We start from the raw sequence: 22,734 nt of genomic DNA on the forward strand, positions 1-22,734 counted from the left end.
TTTCTTCTACTAAAGCAGAGCATGTTTTAAGGATATCCGTGGTTAAGTCCAGGTGGTTAAATCAAATTGACTGAGGTACTAAGTAAGTCCCCTGCGCTCAAGCATGCATAACCGTAACCTGGACTGTAATGGCGGAGTTTGGTAACACCTGAACTAAGGTACTTATTACTTTTTATCATAATTAAATGAAACATGATATGATGATGTTCTCTTTGAAAATGCTTACAGGCAGATGAGCATAGGAAATAAACCTCTACCTCACGAGCCTACCTGAAACATCTACATCTATCTGTAGATCGTATTAGAAGATTTTTTAATCTAAAGCATCTAAAAGTTTATGTTTTGTTGCTCATTGATTTGACAACTTAGCATTTATGGATGTGGTCAAACTGCCAAAATAAAATATCTTTACACTCTTTTATGGTTTAATTAACTTTTTTGGATGTGATAAAAATAGTAAAAATAATGGACACAACAGTAAGAACCAAAAGACCCGCACACACACATACTCTCAGATGCTCTAATGCCATGATCTCACACACACACACACATCGCCCCCCTTCTCCACAGCCTGCTTATGGCTCTGGCTTCTCCGGATTACTGGAAGATGTTAGAATCTCTTTACTCCCATGGCTGACTTGTTGTTGAAGAGACTAACTTTGGCTCCTTGGGGAGCAGTAGAAACCAGTGGGGATTCTTGCTGCACTTTGCTTAGTGTTGTCTTTTTGATGGCAGCGGCTGGGATTTTCTCCTGGTCGGCATAAAACTGTAACTCCCTGTGTTGCAAATAAGACAGGAGAACTCTTTAGCAGAGGCAAGATAGTAACAGGTTAGGTAAAGGTGCAATATATCTGTCATGGTAGTAAGGAGTCCATACTATACAATGTTACCAATGCTTGAATTTTTATTACACTACTCCTATAGAGATTTATACTGGTGATAAGAAGCATTTATTCCTCATACTACATCTGTCCACTAATGATAAAAATCATTCCACTCTCTCCAATTCCCAAGTTGGGACTATATGTCAGTCTTCAGCTCTGCCCTCTTCTGCTGTCCTTGCATACACATGCTAACATATTGATATGGCTTGAAATAATATCTCAATACCTCCCTCTTCCCACTCTGACACAAATGCTGGTACATGCTCTGATCGTATCTGGACAAGGCTGGTGTAACACTGTCCCATGTGGTCTATCACTGAACAGATTGGCTCCACTTATACATTCTGCGACTCATACATACACCTTTCCTGCTGCTCAGCAAGTGCTGCTGCTCCATGCCAGTCTGTATACTGATCTACATCAATCAGCCATAACAGTAAAGCCATTTACAGATGAAGTTAATAACATTGATTATCTCATTAAAGTGGCACCTTTCAAGGAGTGGGATATATAAGGCAGCAAATGAACACTCTGTTCTTGAAGTTGATGTGTTGGAAGCAGGAAAAATGGGAAAGTGTAAAACTCTGAGAAACTTTGGTAAGGGCCAAATTGTGATGGCTAGACGAGTGCATCGGAGCATCTCTTGGGTGTTCCCGATGTGCAGTGGTTGGTACTTACCAATAGTGGTCCAAGGTAGGACAACCAGTGACAGGATAATGCACGCCAAAAGCTCATTGATGTGCATGGGGAGCGAAGGCTAGCCCATCTGGTCCTATCCCACAGAAGAGCTTCTGTAGCACAAAATGCTGAAAAAGTTAATGCTGGCAATGATAGAAAGGTGTCAGAACACACAGTACATAGTAGCTTGCTGCATATTGGGCTGCGTTGCCACAGGGTTCCGGACTATAGATGGACAGTAAAAAGGTTGACAATGTCTAGATAGACACCACATGTTAGACAGTCAATAGGTCGACTGGGACAGAAAGTCGACATGTACAAAAGGTTGACACACTAAAGGTCAACATGTAAGAAGGTCGACAGGTACAAATGATCGACAGGGTTAAACGGGCCAACAAAAAAAATGGTCGACATGTTTTAAAATGTTTTTTAGGCTTAGGCACTTACCGGAGGGTTAGGCACCAAGAGGGAGGGTTAGGTACTTGCCGGAAGGTTAGGGACTAGAAAGGACAGTTAGGGTCAAGCACCTACCCCGACGTTTAGGGTTAGGCACCAAGGGGAGGGTTGACCTTACGACCATCTGTACCTGTCGACCTTTTGTCCCCGTCTACCTATTGACTGTCTAACATCTGATGTCTAGCTAGACACTGTCAACCTTTTTACTGTCTGTTAATCCACATCCGTTGCCACAGGCCAGTCAGAGTGCCCATGATGACCCCTGTACACTGCCAAAAGCGCCTACAATGGGCACCTGAGTGTCAGAACTGGACCATGGAACAACAGATGAGGGTGGCCTGATCTGATAAATCATTTCCTTTTAATTCATGTTGACAAATGGGTGCATGTGCGTTGTTTACCTAGGCACCAGGATGCACTGTGGGAAGAAGGCAAGCAGGCAGAGGCTCTGGGCAGTGTTCTGCTGTTAAAACTTTGGGTCCTGGCATTCATGTGGCTGTTACGTTGACACGTAAAGGCACCACCTACCTAAACAATGTTGCAGACCAAGTACACCCCTTCATGGTAACTGTATTCCCTAATGAAAGTGGCCTCTATCAGCAGGATTATGCACTCTATCACACTGCAAAAATAGATCAGGAATGGCTAGAGGAACATGACAAAAAGTTCAAGGTGTTGCCCTGGCTTCCAAATTCCCCAGATCTCAATCTGATTGAGAATCTGCGGGATTATTATTATTACATTTTATTTATAGGGCGCCACAAGAGGTCCGCAGCGCCGTACATACAGTAAAGGGTACACAGAATATTACATTACAATACAGTAACCAATTATAAACAGAGCACAAGTAACAATTAGCAACACAATTCTCCATACACAATACAGCTGGGAAGGTGAAGGCTGTCATAGAAGTGCTAGAGAAGAAGGCTGTGAGACAGTGGGGAGGAGGACCCTGCTCCTAGGAGCTTACAATCTAGGGGAGAGGGGAGACGGACAGATGACATGAGGCATGAGTGTGTAGAGGGGAATCTGAGTGCAGGAAGTAGGCGAGGTAGAGATGGCTGAGGCAGGAGGGACAGAGACTTGGTGACAGTTATATGGTGGAAGGGTATGCTTTGATGAACAGGTGGGTTTTCAGTGCACGTTTGAAGCTCTGCAAGGTCGGGGAGAGCCTAATCGAGCGAGTGAGCTCATTCCAGTGAAGGGGTGCTGCACGAGCAAAATCTTGGACATGAGCATGAGATGAAGTAACCAGGGTGGAGGAGAGGTAACAGTCATTGGCAGACCGGAGTGAGCGGGAGGGAGTGTGTAAGGAGATGAGGTTGGAGATGTAGGGAGCAGTAGAATTAGAGAGGGCCTTGTATGTGAAGGTGAGGAGTTTGAAGAGGATTCTGTAGAGGAATGGGAGCCAGTGCAGGTTTTTGCAGAGGGGAGCAGCAGAAGTGGAACAGCAGGAGAGGAAGATAAGTCTAGCTGCCGTATTGAGAACAGACTGGAGGGGAGCAAGATGGCAACGTGGGAGGCCAGTAAGGAGAAGGTTGCTGTAGTCAAGCCGAGAAATGATTAGTGAATGAATAATCAGTTTGGTAGCATTCAGGGAGAGGAAAGGCCTAATACGAGCGATGTTGTGTAGCTGGAGCCGACAGGATTGAGCCAGAGATTGAATGTGGGGTGTGAAGGAGAGGGTGGAGTCAAGGGTGACACCCAAGCAGCGAAGTTGGGGGACAGGGGAGATGATTGTGCTGTCAACAGTGATAGCGAGACTGGTTGGAGTGGAGACTCTATTAGGGGTAAAGATAATGATAAGTTCGGTTTTGTCCATGTTGAGCTTCAGAGAGCGCTCGGACTTCCAGGAAGAGATGGTGGAGAGGCAACTGGTTACCTGAGAAAGGACAGAAGGGGAGAGTACAGGAGAGGAGAGGTATAGTTGTGTGTCATTGGCATAGAGGTGGTATTTGGAGGCCAAGGGAGCTGATGAGTTCTCCAAGTTTAGAAGCGTACAGGAAGAAGAGCAGTGGGCCCAGGACAGAACCCTTTGGGACACCAACGGGAAGGGTGGAAGGGGGGGGGGAGGTGGGGCCAGAGGCAGACACAGAAAAGGAGCGGTTGGTGAGGTAAGAAGTGAACCAGCCATGGACGGTGTTAGAGATGCCAAAGGTCTGAAGAGAAGAGTATGCGAAGGATGAGGGTATGATCCACGGTGTCAAAGAGAGATCCAGGAGGATAAGCAGAGAGAAGTGGCCCCTGGATTTGGCTGCAAGCAGGTCATTGGTGACTTTGGCCAGGGCAGTTTCAGTGGAGTGATGTTGGCGAAAGCCAGATTGGAGAGGATCAAGGATGGAGTTGTCAGAGAGATAGCTGGTGATGCGGCTGTAGACAAGCCGCTCAAGAAGTTTGGAGGCAAAAGGGAGAAGATAAATGGGGCGGTAATTGGCAGGTGAGGACGGGTCGAGGTTGGTTTTTTTAAAAATAGGTGTGACAAGAGCATGTTTGAACGATGAGGTAAAGATGCTGGTGGAGAGAGATAAGTTGAAAAGGTAAGCAAGGTGGGAGCAGGCAGTAGAGGAAAGGGAGCGTAGAAGGCGAGAAGGTAGGATGTGCTGGAAAAACAAGTCAGAGCCATGGAGGCCCCACCTCATAACTTATAGAACTCAAAAGATCTGCTGCTAATGTCCAAGTGCCAGATACCACCGGACACCTTCAGGGGTCTTGTGGAGTTCATGTCACGACAGGTCAGAGCTGTTTTGGAGGCACTAGGGGTACCTACACTATATTAGGCACATGGATATATTATGGCTGACCAGTGTATATCACACCTCCTCCCTCACCTCTAGGTACTTCCCTAGACAGAGCCTCCACCCTGCACATGACCTCTCTCCTCATCTATTCTCACTCATGCTCAAAGACTTCTTTCATGCTGCCCCTATTCTCTGGCATTCTCTTCCTCATGCCATCATTCACACAGAGCTTCATATAATACCTCAAAACTGTTCTCCAACAACAAGCACATAACCGCAGTCCATAAGATCTTGCTTCACTGTCCTGATCTGCTACATATTTGTCACACAGCTATCTGATATACAATGTGCACACTGACACGTTTGTCCTGATCTGCTACATATTTGTCACACAGCTATCTGATTTACAATGTGCACACGTTCTCTTACCTCAGAAGTAAGGTACTTATTCCTATGCTGTATCATATTATACTAATGCCCTGTATCTTCTACTTACTGAATACAGTGCTTCAGATCTTATCACTTTATAAATAAAATATTAATATTATTTTAGTATACTAAATGATGATGGTATATTATTTGCAGCTACTCAGCCCACACAAGGTACAGGTGAGACAGGGCACAGCCAATAAATACTAACTCGCTGAAGAGTGTATGTTCACCCCGTGTTAGCATGGTTTCCTTACGATCTCCAAAGACATACCATCTGACTTAATTGGCGTGTGCGTGCACGCGTGTGTTTTCATGGAGAAGAAAAATATGCAAAAATATTCTCCAATTGTACAGCATTGCTTAACATATTAGTACTGTATATGTAAACATCAATAAGTATCTGCATCAAATGTAACCTATAGACCTATAGCAAACAGATGACTTGCATTAACCTGATGAAATATATCTTGTTGCTATAGTAAAAACACAGCTATGTTTTTTGTATTAAATAAGGCCTCATATTTTACTGTAATGTTTGGCCACAGGGTGGCACTATTACACAGTTCTGTATGGATGTTATTTCACTCTGGTATATAAATAAATTGAGGAAAAAAATACTTTTAGATCCAGTGTATTTCCTGAAGGCAAAATATGCTAAGAGTTTGAGACTGAAATACTAGCTATAAAACTGACATGAGAAGATGATAATGGAAATCCAGATTCTGGTAAGAATTCAAAGGGGGCTAGCGTGGACCATTACTGGCTGATTGCTTACCTGGTCCTGATACAGGATGCCTCCACGGCATTGATGAGTAGGGATCGGAAGCCACCGCTCTCCAGGAAGTGCAGAGCATGAATAGTTGCCCCTCCTGGTGAGCACACATTATCCTTTAGCTGCCCAGGGTGTTGTTCCGATTCCAGCAGCATTTTCGCTGCCCCCTGTAACAGATAAAAGCAATAACATCCTGACTTTCTTTGGGAAAAAAAAGGAACAGTTATAAAACAGAAAGAAACCCATACTGACCAGCATGGCCTGAGCTCCAAGACGAACGGCAAGCCGCCTGGGAAGGCCCATCTTCACCCCTCCATCTGCAAGTGCATCCAAGGCTGTGAATGCCTGAGGAAAGCCAACCAAAAAATGAATGGCATGATGTTATGTATTTGCACCAAGATCCTCATTCTGCAATTTCCATGTATATACCCCCCAACATTCCAAGAAAAAAATCAGGGCAATATAAATACCACCCAAATCTCCCCATGTCCCTGAAACACCCAGACACCTGCAAATGGACTATTTACACATCTGAAAATCAGGAATGTTCCCTGAAGGCAAAAATGGACAATTGAGTTTGGTGGGGGATAAGAAATGTGTCCTCAATCCTCCCAATCCTTGTACTGGACTCTTCATCCCCTTCTCATCTCCTGTACAAACTCACATAAGCAGGTCCACTTCCGCTCAGTCCTGTCACTGCGTCAATGAGATCCTCCTCCACCTCTGTACAGAATCCCACGCTCTGCATCAGTTGTTCCAGAAGCTTCCCATCCTCTACCTCTGCATGGGTCCCTGTGGCGTACACTGTGGCCCCTTCTCTAACGATCACAGGGGTATTTGTCATGCAGCGGATTACTTTGGGGGCTGGGTGAAAGGTGCTGAGTTTCTGTGAAGGTGGGAAAGGATTACTGTGAGGAATGAGAAATACGGTTTCCTGATATGTAGCAATACAGGCCTAAGAGAGAGAGGCCAGGCAGAGGAGAGATATAAGGTATGAATTAGATAGCGAGGGTTCTTAAAGAACTCACGTGCTAGATGGACTTTTTGTATATGATGGTACACATACAGATGTGTTCTCATACATTATTCCTGCAGTCACGCCAGGTCCCATTAGACTGTCTTTCACCTACAAATGCATCTTAGTCGCAAGGCGATGCGAATAAGATGCACCACAAGACTGCACTAATGAATTTGATATGCGACACATATCTGTGGGCAACTAAGTATGAATCAGTACAGGAAGTGTTAAAGCGCAGAGGCCATGGCTTTTTTCCACAGCAAGTTCCATAGTGCGTCGTATACAGATTCAGTGTCGTGAATAAGACACTCGGCACAAGCAGAGACACACGGGACCTGGCGGCTCTCTCACACCTCATGGCGTATTGAAGCTGGGTGTATGAGGATACATCTGTATGCAGAGAATTGATTGGTTTCCTGTCCGAGATCAGTCAGGAAGTAGCTGAGGTTATTTTAACAGTATCAGCTCTTAGTTGTTTAAAAGTGTGAGATAATATTGAGGAATTTTAGACATTTTTAAAATAGATTAATTATGTTTGATTTGCATAACCCTTTCCCACGCACATCATTCTTCACTGGGTGGGTCTTGTTGTGACACCTGTACCTGTAGTAGACTGCCTTTAGAGAATACCATTAGTAATCAGGCTAGCTGCCCCCTGGTTTGAGAAGGGCAAAAAAGTGATGTGGTGTCCTAAATATGTAGCAATTATCCAGGTATATAAGCAGTTTACCTCTTGGTTCTTTTCTTTGTGTTTTCTGTTTCTGTTCAGGAGCATAGACAACTAGCCATCTGTTATCTGACGCTATGAAGTGATAACTACCATTACCTTCTCTATAGAGCTGATAGTGACCCCAGCAGCACATGACACAACCACGTGACGGTCCTCAATGTCAGAGCCAATCTCATCCAGCACAAAGGGAATGATTAGAGGTTTCACAGCCAGGAAAAGGACATCACTGTTCTTCACTGTATCCTTATTACTTGTGGTGAAATTTATACCAATTTTCTGAAAATACAAATTTTACAAATGAAAAACTGCTCTATATCATGTTATCACACTGCATTATAGTGTCTGATCCTGCCTTGTACAGCTGAACATTTCCCACGCTCTGCCTCTGACCACTGTATGACTGGCACACGCTACTATGGGCAAATGCATAATACCCAAGCTAACCACCTGGCTCATAAATTTGCAAACTCTTAACCTGGCCTAACAAACCCTAAGCAACTGCTTACAAAGTCTCCACTAGCCCAGGTTCTCACATTATCACAACTCACTCCCTTTTTGAGTCCTCTCGCCAGGGTAAATATTTTTCCACTATCTCGTCAGCTAGCAGTGGCGTAATTAGGGTATTTGAAGCCCAGGGCAAGTAAAAAAAACGGAGCTCCCCTCCCCCCACAATTATGTGCTGCTGAACCGAAAAGTGGGTGTGGTCACATGGCGTAAGGGGCGTAGCCATTGGAAAATGGGGGCGTGGCAACAGGACACACCACCGTTTCTCGTCACTCTGGGAACATTCCTTTCCATATGCACCTTAATGCCCCAAGTAGTAGTGCCCCTCTTGCAATGTCCCCAATAGCAGTGCCCCTTATACAGTGCCCCCAGCAATGCCCCTTATACAGTGCAGCTAGTAGAGGTCCCCGTATGCAGTGCCCCCAGTAGTGGTCTCCCTTATGCAGTTGCCCCCAGTAGTGGTCTCCCTTATGCAGTGCCCCCAGTAGTGGTCCCCTCTATGCAGTGCCCATTATATAATGCCCCAGTAGTGGTCCCCCTTATAGTGCCCCCAGTAGTAGTTCCCCCAGTAGTAGCCCCCCCTATGCAGTACCCCCCCCCCCCTTATGCAGTGGCCCTTATATAATGCCCCCAGTAGCAGTCCCCCCTACGCAATGCCCCCAGTAGTGGTCCCCCCCTATGAAGTGCCCCCAGTAGTGGTCCCCCCCTATGAAGTGCAACTTGTATAATGTCCCCAGTAGTAGCCCCACCCCCCCAGCAGTGCCAGACAAAAACAAACACAAAAAAAACAAACACCTGAAAACCTGCTCCTGCTCCCGCCGCTGCCATTGTCTCCTCCTCCATCCTCCCGGGCTGGCCCGCTCTGCATCATGGGAGAGAAGTCATGACGTCTCTCCCATCACCCGCCCGGCTCTGGCAGTGGGCGCAGGAGTCAATGAGCACTGAGATTAATTTATGCATGCTCCTTTAACGGCGTGTGAACGCACAGGCACGCCTGCGTTCAGCCGACCACACCCATGTCACCACCCACAAATGGCACTTCCTGTCAATCAACATCGAAGGTCTCTGCGGGCTCCCTGCGTACTCAGAGAGCCCTTACTGTGCTCAGCAACCAGTTCATGCACGCGCAGATCGCAAATATCGACTCATACTGTGCGTTCTCTCACTTGCGTTGCTTGCTGAATCAGGCCCTCAGTGCGTTCCGCACTACACAAACCATCCGTGTCCTGGACCGCGGTCGGTGTCGTGTGTGTCCACCCCCCCCTGTGCCGCCGGTCTGATGGCGCCCAGGGCACGAGCCCCGCTCGACCCCCCTAGTTACACCATTGTCAGCTAGTGACCCCCCCCCAGCCAAATCCCACTATCGCATCTCTCCACACTGGGGTACAATATCCTTTTCTTTTCTTCAATACAATAGTAAGAATACCAATAGATTAAAAGATGGAGGGTTAAGCACTGGGGGGGAGGGGGTGTAAAGGGGGAGGGTTAGAATACTGACTGACAAGTGTCAGCATCCTAATCCTTTCGGTATTATTACTGCCGGCAAATACCAGGGGGGAGTGCCTAACCCCAAGTTCCCCCGGGGGTCCCTAAACCCAACTCCCCCACCCCCAACTGAGTGTATACTCACCCCCGGCAGAAGACGATCAGTCCGGCGTCCTCTCAGCGTTCTGACGTCGGGATTAACATAGGTGTCGAAATACCAACGCCTATGTTAAATTTCTCTGGAAAAAGCGAGTATGGCTGCCTAGAACAGACACAGATCCTCCAACATCCTTTCTTTTAAGTATTTACTTCAGCACAGGTGTTGGCAATCATAAACTGAGAGGGAATTGTGTACCTGATGGAAGGGGTCATGTTGGAGGGTCTGCAGACAGTCAAGGCGCACATCCACATACTGATCAAACTGAGCGATTGTACGATTACGACATCGGAATCTTGCAATCGCTCAGTAATCGTGCCCAAATCATGCACTTTTATGTCGGAAACAACCAGCGATGCGCGCTCCCGCTGGTCGTTTCCGACATCAATCATCACCCGAAAATGCCGTACAACCTAACGATAACGTCAGGTTGAGCATGGTAGGGGATGATTGATGTGCCTACACTGAATGACTGAATGCTCAGTGTAGGCACAGCACAGACTGCAGTCGTTTCGTGCAGTCGTTTTTTGGTCTGCTAGTGGATGTGTGTCTTAAGTCTGCTATAAAGACCCAGGCTTGCACAGATATCAGCAAGTCATGTTACGACAGAGGGGGTAGAAAGAGAGGTGGATTGCAAAGTGTAGACAGAGCTCAGGGGGTTGTTCTAAAGCCTATGAACACTACATACTGTACTGTGCCATGCGGTTGCCATGGAACACTGTAGAAGTATGAATTATTAATAGCGGTCTAGAAACAAACCAAGGAGAAATAGTAAATATCCAGATTATACTTCTAGCCAGTTACAGTAATTTGTTACAAATCTAATTTTTTCACGAAATTGCTGAATAATGCAACATCCTCATGTGGAATACTTTTACACTTGTCACAGAAATCTGAGGTGACAATATACTTAATAGGTTGCAGTAAGCAGGGTACCGTCCCTTACAACTTTACAATACATATGTTTGCCTTATAGACTGATATGATGACATCAAAGCTCAAGGTTTATAAAGATATTTACAAAAATGTCTGTATATGTATTCAAATGTATAGAATAACAGTTCAGCATTGTAAATCATAGCAGAAACATCGCTGTTCAGCATTTTAAAAGCTGCATCTTACCCTTAGTCCAGCCACAGTGGGCAGATCAGTGTCAGGGGAGCTTGCGGTGATCTTGTGTGCCGCCAATACTCCTGTAAGATGAGACGGGATCACCAATACTGGAGTCTGTACACATCTTTGAAACAGTGCAATGTGTGTATGCTGCCCAGATGTCTATAGGCAGTAACCAACTCTCTGGGTGCTCTGGTTTACTCCCACAGTCCAAAAACCGGTACATTAATTAACCCTAATGTGTTGTGTGTGCTTGTGTGGAAGAATTTAGGGCCCGATTCAGCATGGATCGCTATTCAGCTAAAATGCATGCAACGCAGTTGCTAATATCAGCGGTGATATGTAAATTATTGCATTCGCATTGTGATCGCAGCCTAACATAAGGACGCTCACTTCCCTTTACTCACATTTACACGTATACTTTAGCAACACAGCAAAACCAATCGAGTACTATTGCAGCCTCACGCACAGTTGCACAAGACCTGACCTTCAGATATTGGCAACAACCATACACGCTATGAGACCTCACACTGCGTAGGCCTTCTCAGTGGATAATTTATGCACGCCCCAGAAACGGTGTGAGAAAGCACTGGCGTGCCTGCCTTTCCCCCCCCCCCCCCCCCCGTCACCACCCACAAGCTGTGCTTCCTGTCAACCACTCTACGCGGGGTCTGCATAACCTCTGCGATCGCAGTCCTCAACGCAATAGCTAGTTTGCGCACTGTGATGCATGCGCAGAATGCAACAATCGGACGATTGCGTGCGTATTGTCAACTGTGTTTCTTGCCGGATCAGGCCCTTAGTGTGTAATCCCCAAGCCAGATACTGATATGAATGATTAAATATTCACTGTAAAGCGCTCCGTATTATGTAAACACTACAGATAAAGGTTGATAAATACCTGCTGCGGTAAAGCCCCTAACAAGGGCGTAGGTCAGTTGTCCGGCACCTACGAATCCCACACTCATGATGGTTCTTGGTCTGATCTGGATAATAACCACAAAGACAGTACCTACAAAATCAAGCAGATGACCAATCAGCAGGCAAACACCACCGACAAACAGCTGAGCACACACAAATCACCAACACTTTAATGTGTTCACTTACAAAGAAAGAATCACGTGTGCAACGTCTAAATACATATACACCTATGAGTTATCATAATAGTTATCTTGCTTTACTGCATATCACTAATAAATCTGACATTTTTTTTTTCTGTGTGTTCCTTTTAACTACTACTGTTTGTGCATTATTAATCATTAATAGTCCAGACACACCGACACTGTACAGAAATATTTATCTTAATAACTGATAACCTACTCACACATGTCAGCCTGCACTGCACATCTGAGCCATGCCTGTAGCATGACGTGTGCACACAGACGCAGTAAATACTGGTAAAGTGCACATACAGCACTTTCAAGGCAAACGTAACTGAGGTCAGTAATCAAAACAATGGTGCGAGAAATAATTTGCCAGAGACGGCTGATGTGTTGCTTTAAGCATGAACTGTAAATGTACATAGAGTGACAGGCACATCATGTAAGTAAGCCATGTTGGAGGTACACCATACATAAGGTTTATATGCAGCCAATGACATTACTATGTATTTTTTTCTGCCATGTTACTTTCAGCACCTTAAGAGTGTGTTCACACATTTATGGTTTTAATGCACTTTTTGGGGGGGAATGGATTAGCCTCCATTTTGTAAAAACTGCCACAATTCTGGCGAGATACAAATAGCAATATGCAATGGAGTGCGATTCGCCGGAAAACTGCCAGAAACACGTCAATGAAAGACACCCAGCCACAAATTGCGTCCTGATCTAATGTTAAGCATATAAGTTGCCAGGTATAATAGCCAGCTGTTTGCAACTCGCCTGAAAAGCACCAGAAAAAGTCGCCAAACAATAGGAGGTGCCTCTAGCGAGCAAGATAGCTACAAAAGAGCCGGTCATTCCCATATAAATTAATGGGTGCGCTCTGGTTGGCTGTTCTCACACTCTGACCGGAGTGTTCCCATTTCAATGGAATGACAAGCTCCAAGCCTGTCATTCACAATAGTGTCCCTTATGGACAAGTTGTACAACATTAATGAGTTTATTGTTGCCAAGCCAGGATGTGGAAGCTACAGGGACCGAAGTAGACATTCTCACTGTAAGTAATACATAGGTAAAAGAGGGATATGTTATTTAAATAAAGTGCCACGTTAAGCGTTTATATTAATATTTTATGCTTTTCTACAGGTGCCCTGCAATATATATTATTTTTTTTTTTTACAATTAACTGTATTACCACACACCCAGTAGTCCATGATCGTGGGAAGAGCCCCAGTGCTATCGACACAGTGCTGTTTTTTCCTTGCATGCCCAATTACCCAAAGGACTGGCTTAGGGCTGGTTGGTATTAGGGTGGGGGAACCCAAACCGTAGGTCTCTCGTGCTATAATGGCACCAGTCCTGGCTGGTAACAGAAAGTTTGGGAGGACCCTATGCTATCCCTCGATTTTTTTCTAACAACAGTATAGATGGAAATGCTAGTAATGGTTTTAAGTTTTTCAAGGCCCCACACATTTTTCTTTTTAGAATTATTTCTTTTAGAAAAAATTAAAAAAAATACCCAAACATTAGGGGGTACCTCTGTACAGCGAAGCAGACATCTGTAGTATATTATAAAAAGTAATGACCTTCAAAATGTGCGCAGGAGCAGCTTTAGTAAGTATATCCAACTGGGAACCACCACACCCAAAGTAGCATTGAGGACAACACTAATTTCAAGAAAAGGATACACAAGGCAAAGCGCTACTATATGGTGTAACACAAAATTTAGTAAATCAATAGACAAAAATGTAGAAATGTATAGACTACATCCCTTGTTATCTTCTTAAAAGAGTATACTGGTGGATATTCTTCTTTTCATTTCTCCCCGGTTTGACTGTGGTTGTATCGGTTTATAAATGCAAGCTACAAGAAAAATATATACACAATGGGTGGTATTGTTTGATGCAATAAACACTCATTTTCTTCAATAATGATCTCGCAGTGTTTTTCTATGGTAATTCTGGCATGCCGAACTCACACTGAAACAACTTGCTGATGAACATATAAAAGGTATCTTTTCAACAATATAAACCATTCACCACAGTAAATATGTTCGGAAGCAGGCGTACCCAAACTCACTTTGGTGATAAGGAAGAATATATAAAGGTTTCTTTATATGCAGGAGTTGAACATGTTTAGCATTAAGCGTACCACACTCACAGCAACAGATAGGAGGATTTCTACATGTCCAATTAGACCAGGGCTTGACAAATCCCGGGGGCCAGGTTGAAATGGCTACCAGATTTTGCTGAATGGCTACTAGATTTTGCAGTGAGGGAGGAAGCAGATCCTCATCAGCTCCGGTGGATTCGTGCCTATAGTATTGCGGGGTTCATATCATGCACAGGAATGCATGAACTGAGTGTCGCCTGCGGCGACTGCTGTGCCTCTGTCCGTCCCGGCCTGCACTGACGACTCCTCTCCATCCTGGCCTGCTCTGATCCCTGCTGTCTGTCCCAGTCTACGCTGGTCCTCCTGTACGCCCCGGCTGTCTACTATCTCCGGCTGCATAGAGCTCTCCGGTAGTATGGTCTATGGCAGTGATTTTCAACCTTTTTCAACTTGAGGCACACAGCGCAAGATATTAAAATTGCCAAGGCACACCATCTGGCGATGCGGCATTCGCAACCGATGAAAAAACACACTACATTGGCCTCCACAGGAATAAAACACACATACATTGGCCTCCGCAGGAATAAAACACATACATTGCCCTGCACAGAAAAATATAACATTGGCTGGCCCCCTCAGAAAAAAACAAAACAAACCATTGCCCCCACAGGCAAAATAATTATGTTGGCTGGCTACACAGAGTAATTATAAACCACATCGCTCCCCCACACAAAAAAAAAAAAACAACAAACCACTGGCTGACCCCTACAGAAAAAAAACCCACATTGCCGCCGCCCCCCCCCCCCCCCCCCCAAAAAAAAACCAAAACCAAAACAAAAAAAACAAAACAGAGTTTAAGTAAAAAGAACCTAATCGATAAAAAACTATTCCCATGCAGACTGGGCACACCAAATAAGAAAAAGGTACCCGGACCATTTAAACTGAAAAAGGATGGTGGATTACCTCAATGTCTGCATGGAGAAACAGGAAGTTCAAAATTCTTCACACTACCTCAGGTCCTGAAGCTCTGTTTTATATGCCTAATTTTTATTGTGGATGTTTTTTTTTTATGTATAGAAATAAACCTTTTCTTGGTATATATCTTGGTGTGTCGATGTGAATTGGACTGTTTTAATCTACTTTTTGGCCGGTATGGAGCCTAATTGGCTGATTACTGTTGGAGTCTGCAGAGGGACTGTCTGCAACAAGAATACAAAAGAAAATCCCACAAAAACGGTTCTCATAGCTTCCCAACACTTATGTAATTATCCTGTGTCTTTTTATAACATTTTACGAATCAAATTGAAATCAGAATAAAAAAAATATATATTTAACTATTTTTAACATTGTTTAATTAAATTTTTCATAAATATTAAAAGACATACGCATATCTCAAAAACTGGAGCCAATTGAAAAAATAAGTATGGCATAGTCATGATCAGGAGCACAAAATTAATCGAAATCGACTCTTAAAACCCTGGCAACAGATTGACTGTTCCCCAGTGTTATCGTAAACACATGCTAAGTATGAATTTATACAGATTTGTGACATAATGACTGTTCCCCAGTGTTATCGTAAACACATGCTATGTATGAATTTATACAGATTTGTGACATATAGACTGGTGTTGGATTGTTCTGATCTGAGAAATGGAACTGAAGTTTTTATTTGAACGGAGTCACTTTGTTCCTATGGAAACTTCAGATATAGGGGTTAAGTTATGAAATCCTCTTGTACCAGGTACTATTTTTGCCTGGGAAAATCGGTCTTGCAGCTGCTTGTGTGTTTCTGAAAGGGTTTCTTTTGATATTATCCTTAACTTTATATTTGCAACTCTTGACTTGCAGAAATGTAAGACTTTTTCAACTGAGTCAATCAGACCACCGGTTAGTCTCTGTAGGCCAGGCATGTCAAACATGCGGCCCGAATAAACATGTTCTGTGGCCCCACAGTGTGGGCTCGCATTATATATTATATAATATGCAGCCCACACCCCTGCCACGATCGGAGCACAGCTCCGATCGGGCAGTGTTTACTTTACAGGCTGGCAACAGTGGTCTCTGAAACGATCAGAAGCCTCTGATTGCTTCAGAGGCCAGCGTTCCCAGTGACGCAGCGCGCGGGTGATGTCGAGCGGTGCCTGCCGCTCTGGATCTAATTAGATCCAGTCAGTTGCAGCGTCTATGCGGGGCGGCGTGGACTGGAGAGGTGCCCAGCGGCCGTCGTAAAGAAAGGCAAGTACTGCACAGACAGGTGAGTGGGGCCTGTTCTATACTGGGAGGGGGCACAGCATAAGGGGCATTACTGGGGGCACAACATAAGGGGCATTACTGGGGGCACAACATAAGGGGCATTACTGGGGGCTCTGCATAAAGGGCACTACTAAGAACATTACTGGGGGCTCTGCATAAGGGGCATTAATGGGGGCTCTGCATAAAGGGGCATTACTGGGGGCACAATATAAGGGGCATTACTGGGGGCACTACTAAGGGCATTACTGGGGGCACTACATAAGGGGCACTACTAAGAACATTACTGGGGGCTCTGCATAAGGGGCATCAATGGGGCACAACATAAGGGGCATTACTGGGGGCTCTGCATAAAGGGGCATTACTGGGGGCACTACTAAGGTCATTACTGGGGGCTCTGCATAAAGGGGCATTACTGGGGGCACTACTAAGGTCATTACTGGGGGTTCTACATAAAGGGGCATTACTAGGGGCCAAAAAGTGTAGGTGAAAATTGGGAAATCAGCCTGTACCCCGAAAAATGCCAAACTAACATAGGATAACGATATAGAAGTGTATTTTTTCAGCAAAAATAAGTGTTCTCATTTTATTTGGGGTACATATAAAAGGATATAAATATATATTTGGGTAATTTTAGGGGACTTTAAAAAAAAAAAAAAAAGTGGAAAAAGACAGACTACTCCCACCTGCAAGACTAAAAATACTTGTTTCACTCATAAAGCCAACCCAAAATTCCATCACTGCACTCTTAACCCCAAAACAACCTGTGATTATTGGCCAATTAAAAATAATTAAAAACGTCAAGGTGCCTAATTAGTCATCGCAGGGGGGGAGGGGGGGGGGGTTGGGTGTCCCAGGAGTTCTAAACCAAATCCCGTCATTTTTACCCAACTTTGTACCTAGCGGGGGCTATTGTTACACCCCTGCTGCAAATACAGCTTAAGAGCATTTACGTGTGATTCAGTCACACACCTCAGTCACTTCTCACTTATGGCTGAATGGACAGTATGGGCTGCCAATAGTTTCCATGTAAGACACAAAGTGGGTGTGTACAGTAGACAAAATTGTGGGCTATTCAGAGGAGAGCCACTTAAGAGATCCGTCCAATGTCAGTGAAATGAGGCTGGTGTGAATAAAGAGAACTGTGATGAGGGCTGCCCTCACAAGCTGAGGACAGTGCCGCTGCTGACTCAGAATACAGTACAAGCGGAGGTACATGGCTTTCTGATGACTGGCGACAGCATTTCATGCAACAGGCCCTATATGATTTCATTTTCCTCTCTCCAAATAGCATCACAATGGTCCTAATGTTGAATGTGCAATACCTGCAAAACTGACGATATATATGTAGTGTGCCTAGTCTCAGATTAGAACATGTTCCTGTTTATGTCAAACCTTACAGAGAACATTGATAAGATCCAAAATAATAGAGGCCTCCCTTTTAATATCACTGGATAAATCCTCTACGCAATGGTACATTGCAAATGTATTTACTCCATTATAAGTGTATATACTACATATTTACTCTATATTGTTGTCAGGTACCTAAGGTTATTTAGAAGTAATCAGCGATAATGACATTTAGAGGAGAAATGCAGGCAATGTGCCATAGTGACAGTGTTTGAACGCTGGCAATGGCACCCTTCATCTTTAATATATTCCAATATGCATTTTAGATTGCAACTGTTACAAGTCGCGGTCACGACTTCTCACCTTCTAGCAATGTTGTTCCTGTTCCGTCGGTTGTTAGGCGATCTGGACGCCACGTGTTCTTTGCAGCGCAACTTGATTGATTTCTTCCTCTATCTCTGCACGCTGGCCCTTTGCCGCCTCGCCGACTATATCGTTCCTTGTGAATCTCTCGGCTCAGCAGCATGGTCAGTGCTCCTGTGTTTCTCCTTGTTTTGGTATCCAGCAACATCGGCTTCCCAGCCGCACCATCAGCTCCCAAGCTGCTGCCAGCTTCATTGCCGCTCCATCGGCTTTCCAGCCGCACTACCAGCTCCCAAGCTACTACCGGTTTCAATGCCGCATCTTACCATTAGCTCTCCAGCCACACCGCCGGCTCAAGGATGCATCTCACCACCGGCTCTCCACCCACACCGCCGGCTCAAGGCTGCATCTCACCACTGGCTCACAGGCAATACTACCGGCTCTCAAAGCCGCATCTCACCACCAGCTTACATTACAAGCCATACTAACGGCTTTCAAAGCCGCATCTCACCACTGGGTCACAAGCCATACTACTGGCTCTCAAAGCCGCATCTCACCACAAGCTCTCTAGCCACACTACCGGCTCAAAGCCGCATCTCACCACCGGCTTACAAGCCATACAACCAGCTGGCCCACAAGCCATTATATCAGCTTTCAAAGCCCCATTTCACCACCATCTCTGCAGCCACACTATCAGCTCAAAGCCGCATCTCATCACCGGCTCTCAAAGCCGCATCACCCGAGCCACTGTATCAACTCTATTTGTACTACCAGCTTTAGCCGCATTATTGGGGTTCAAAGCCCCACCATCGGCTTCTTAGCCAAACTACTGACTTCTGTCTCAGTTTCCAGTATCTTCCATTATTCTCTGGGTTCTGAAGGTAACCAGTGTAAACCACTACTACTTCGAGTAGTAGTGGTTTACACTACTACTCGAAGTAGTCCAGACGGCCACTTAAGTCCAGACGGCCACTTAAGTACCGGTGAACGTCTCCCAGTTCTAATGGAACAGCGGGTGGCTGTTAGTGGGTTCTAGGGGTTTACATGGAACAGCCTGGGAATCCGTAACAGCAACTCCACAGTGGTGCGTATTATAATATTCACTAATTAAGCTGAACGTATGTATGAAATTTGTGCACACTGCACATCATGTCAGGACAAGCAAATTAGCATCATTCCTAACTGAATCAGGACCCTATTTATCAATATTATTATTATTTTTAAATAATATTTTATCCAGTAGATGAAAGACAATATGCATTGGAACCTATGCAGAGGTCCATAATAACAAATGGTAGAGCTAATTTCCACTGCTTGTTAGGGACCAGGAAGTGATGCGAGTGAGGGCGGAAGTGCAGTTCATGCCCATGAAGGCCAGCTAAACAAGTAAGTTGCCCCCACTTAAACAAGTTTGTTGTTCCCTTACGGGCTCGCTACGCTCGCCACATGGTTATATTCCCCCTCTATGCCCACTTGGATGGCAGGGAATGATGCTAGACACGGGCTGATGATGTCAGGGTCCTCTCCGTGAAGGGGATTTAGACACTACCAATAACAAATGGATGAACCAGTACAAATGCATTACACAAATAAAAAAGTGAAAAGATAACATCTCGTATGAAAAATAGTTATTGTATAAACTAGTTTCATCTAATTTTATTTTAACATTAGAAAAAATGAGAAGAAAAAAGTTAAATAATAGAAGGTAAAGAGGTGTCGAGTGGACATCCATGTGAAGGGGGGAGACCAGGAAAACAGGAGGAAGGAGGGGGGTTGTGACATAACTGGGATTAATAGCAATATTATTTTCTTTAGATGGCGTTCCCCAATAGAAGCCTATGGGTTTCTTTTCAGTTTCCCTCTAAGGCCCATATTCAATTTGAGGCAAAAAGTCCAGCCTTTTCGCCTACTGGACTTTTCGCCTCCTTCGCCTGTTTTCCAGGCGGAAAAGTATTGTGCGTGTGCCCTCTATTCCCCGTATTCAATTCCAAAGTAGGCGAAATCGGGAACCGGTGAAACTTTGATCGCCGAAAAAATATGGGAATTTTCGAGAAATAATTGTAAGACCCCCCTAAAGATGTCCAGACATGGGGAATCACTATGGGAACCCCCGTTTTTACCTGCAGAAGAAAGTCAGGTTTTTAAATAGCCGCGGCAGGTGCATAAATGCGACTTTGAAGAAGGTGAAGCAGAAGAGCATTTAGAAGGTTTTTTTTGGGGAAAAATAACTATGCTCATCAAATTTGAGGTACTTGAAAATGAGTGCAAGCATATTTTTACGTCCCATAAGTGATTTTTAAAAATTCTGCAAAAATGCACCTGCCGCTACTCCCACAATGAAGAAAACACCTGCCGCATATAAGGGACCCCCTCTGGACTCCATTCCGCTAATTTAGAAGTGTGTTCCCTATTTTTTTAAACCCCAAAATGTAAAATATTATTTTTGGCCTATCACAAATTTTTTTTTGTTTTTACTTTTTTTTAACACAGATTATTTTTAGGGACCATTCCCAGGGGTGCAGGCAATTTTTTTAAGCCTACACTCCTAAACCCCAAATCTGCACTTTCTTTTCCTGCTAAAGGCAAGCGAAAAATTATCCCCGTTTTTTACCTTGACTTTTCGCACTGATGAAAAGTCAATGAAATTGAGTATAAGATGAAGATAACGGACTTTTCGCCCCAGCACTCCCCACGGCATGCGCAGAAGGACTTCTGGGTCATAAACCCTGAAGTTCCGCTGTCGCAGAGAACAGCTCTTACCGGGAGAGCTGTCCTTTATATCACCCAGGGACGTGCAGTCAGTGTAGGGCCTCCCCTGCAATACTCCCTCACAGATCATACTCCCCATCATGCACCTGTATGTACCCGACAATTGGCGGAATGTATGGCATCACGGATTCGTTGCCTAGTACATCCCACCCTTAGATTCCTAATAATTGCAGAAGCATAGCATAAGGATGTTCTAAATCTGTTGACCAAAGTGTTAAATAATTTATGGGTTTAATCCAATTCTGCACTAGGGGCCTGATTCAGACCCGCTCGCAAGCGGGTCGATGTTTGCCCCCCTGCGAATGCACCGCATCTGAAGTGCAGCGACTGAAGTTCAGTTGCACCGGGGCTCGCTGCAAGACGGGGCGGCTGTCGATGTTGATTGACAGCTCGCCCCGTTTTGTAGGTAGGTGGTTGAGCAAAAGCAGGCGTTCCCAAAGGAACGCCTGGCGTTTGTGGGCGGCCCTACTGACATCACTAGTAATATCAGAAGTGGACTTCCTTAAGTCCACTTGGGCTTGCAAGAGCTGAGACCCTACCACAGGGTCTCCTCGCAAGCCCGATGGTCGTGATAATCGCGAGCATCTCCAGGCCGCTCGCAAAAGCAGTGGGTGGTCACCCACAGCTTAGCGAACGGCTTGAAGAAAAAAAAATCCCTGCCCTGATTCAGAGTGAGCGGCTCTGAATCAGGCCCTATGTGCCACCACATTGGGGAGTGAGGGAAAGTAGACACGTTTACTGCTCTGAACTGAATTTTCCACTATCACTGTAAACTTCCTAATGACACAATAATCGGGGTATAGGCTAATGATTCTATTTGGAGTTATCTGAAATACTGAACATCAATCCAGCTATTTATACCGGGCAAAGCATGTCATAAGAGATTTTCATATTTTAGGGTGACAGCTGCTAATTGTACATTGGAGTCTAGGCTGGAGTATTAGGGAATCAAACGGTGCATTCTGTTTTATTGCTTTGACTTTTGCTGGGGTGTACGTCTGTAACTATTGTGGGAATCTCACTTTTCCTCTAATGGTACATGACACTGCCTAGTATTATGGGTCACTAGTCAGGTGTGGCCTTATTTCTTATTTGGCTGATATATCCATAGATAACAACCATAATGTCATCCTGAAACAACACTATTGTCAGCACAGTGACGTCATGCTGCAGGGTGACCACATAAAATCACAGCACGCGTGTATGATGCAACTCTTACACGTGTCCACCACCATCAGCACCCATTACCTTGTCGCTGCTTTACACACGTCTTCCACCACCGGGCAGGGTACAGGGGCACTCTTTCCTCTGACGTTTTCCCTTGGTCAGTAGAACAGTACTATACCGGCACCGAATTACCGGTCCCAGCGCAAACCACACCCTCATATCCTATTGGACAGCGCTTTGTTAGAAGAAATCCCCACAAGCCCCGCCCTCCCAGCGCTCACTATACAACGTCCCGCCACGTGGACACGCCTACTCCCATTTGCCACACACATGATGGGCGGTCTCAACATTGGACGCGTGGCTTGCAGCGGCGTTCCCGCCCCTTTACCGTATTTGACCAGACATGTCCTGATCAAACGTGGGAGCTGCTCTTCAAGCGCTGACTCTGTACCGTATTTCCTCATCATAGCTGTGCTCACGTGCTGTGAGGTGTGAGCACGCTGTGTGACAGGCCTGAAGAACTTTCCGTCCAGGCTTTAAGGATATCTATCGTCCCATGCTTGCCATATCATCTCATTAATTTATTATACATGAATTACACAGATTCTGACACTGGTTGATTTGAAGTCTCTTTTTTCATCTAGTTTTAATTAGTA

General features: G+C 45.0%; 1 protein-coding gene across 1 annotated transcript; it reads right to left on the reverse strand.

Moving 5' to 3' along the window:
* Window positions 1-416: 416 nt before the first annotated feature.
* On the reverse strand, window positions 417-22,328 carry PYCR1 (pyrroline-5-carboxylate reductase 1). Its single transcript, XM_088474800.1, has 8 exons — window positions 22,160-22,328; window positions 11,869-11,979; window positions 10,977-11,047; window positions 7,805-7,984; window positions 6,625-6,846; window positions 6,213-6,305; window positions 5,964-6,127; window positions 417-776 (listed from the first exon to the last, which is right to left on the reverse strand). Exons 2-8 carry the CDS (start codon window positions 11,933-11,935, stop codon window positions 611-613), a joined length of 963 nt encoding a protein of 320 aa, XP_088330926.1. The 5' UTR covers window positions 11,936-11,979; window positions 22,160-22,328; the 3' UTR covers window positions 417-610.
* Window positions 22,329-22,734: the final 406 nt, after the last annotated feature.

Source organism: Taudactylus pleione, unplaced genomic scaffold, assembly GCF_031769625.1.
Source record: "Taudactylus pleione unplaced genomic scaffold, aTauple2 ptg000016l, whole genome shotgun sequence".
Taxonomy (NCBI): domain Eukaryota; kingdom Metazoa; phylum Chordata; class Amphibia; order Anura; family Myobatrachidae; genus Taudactylus; species Taudactylus pleione.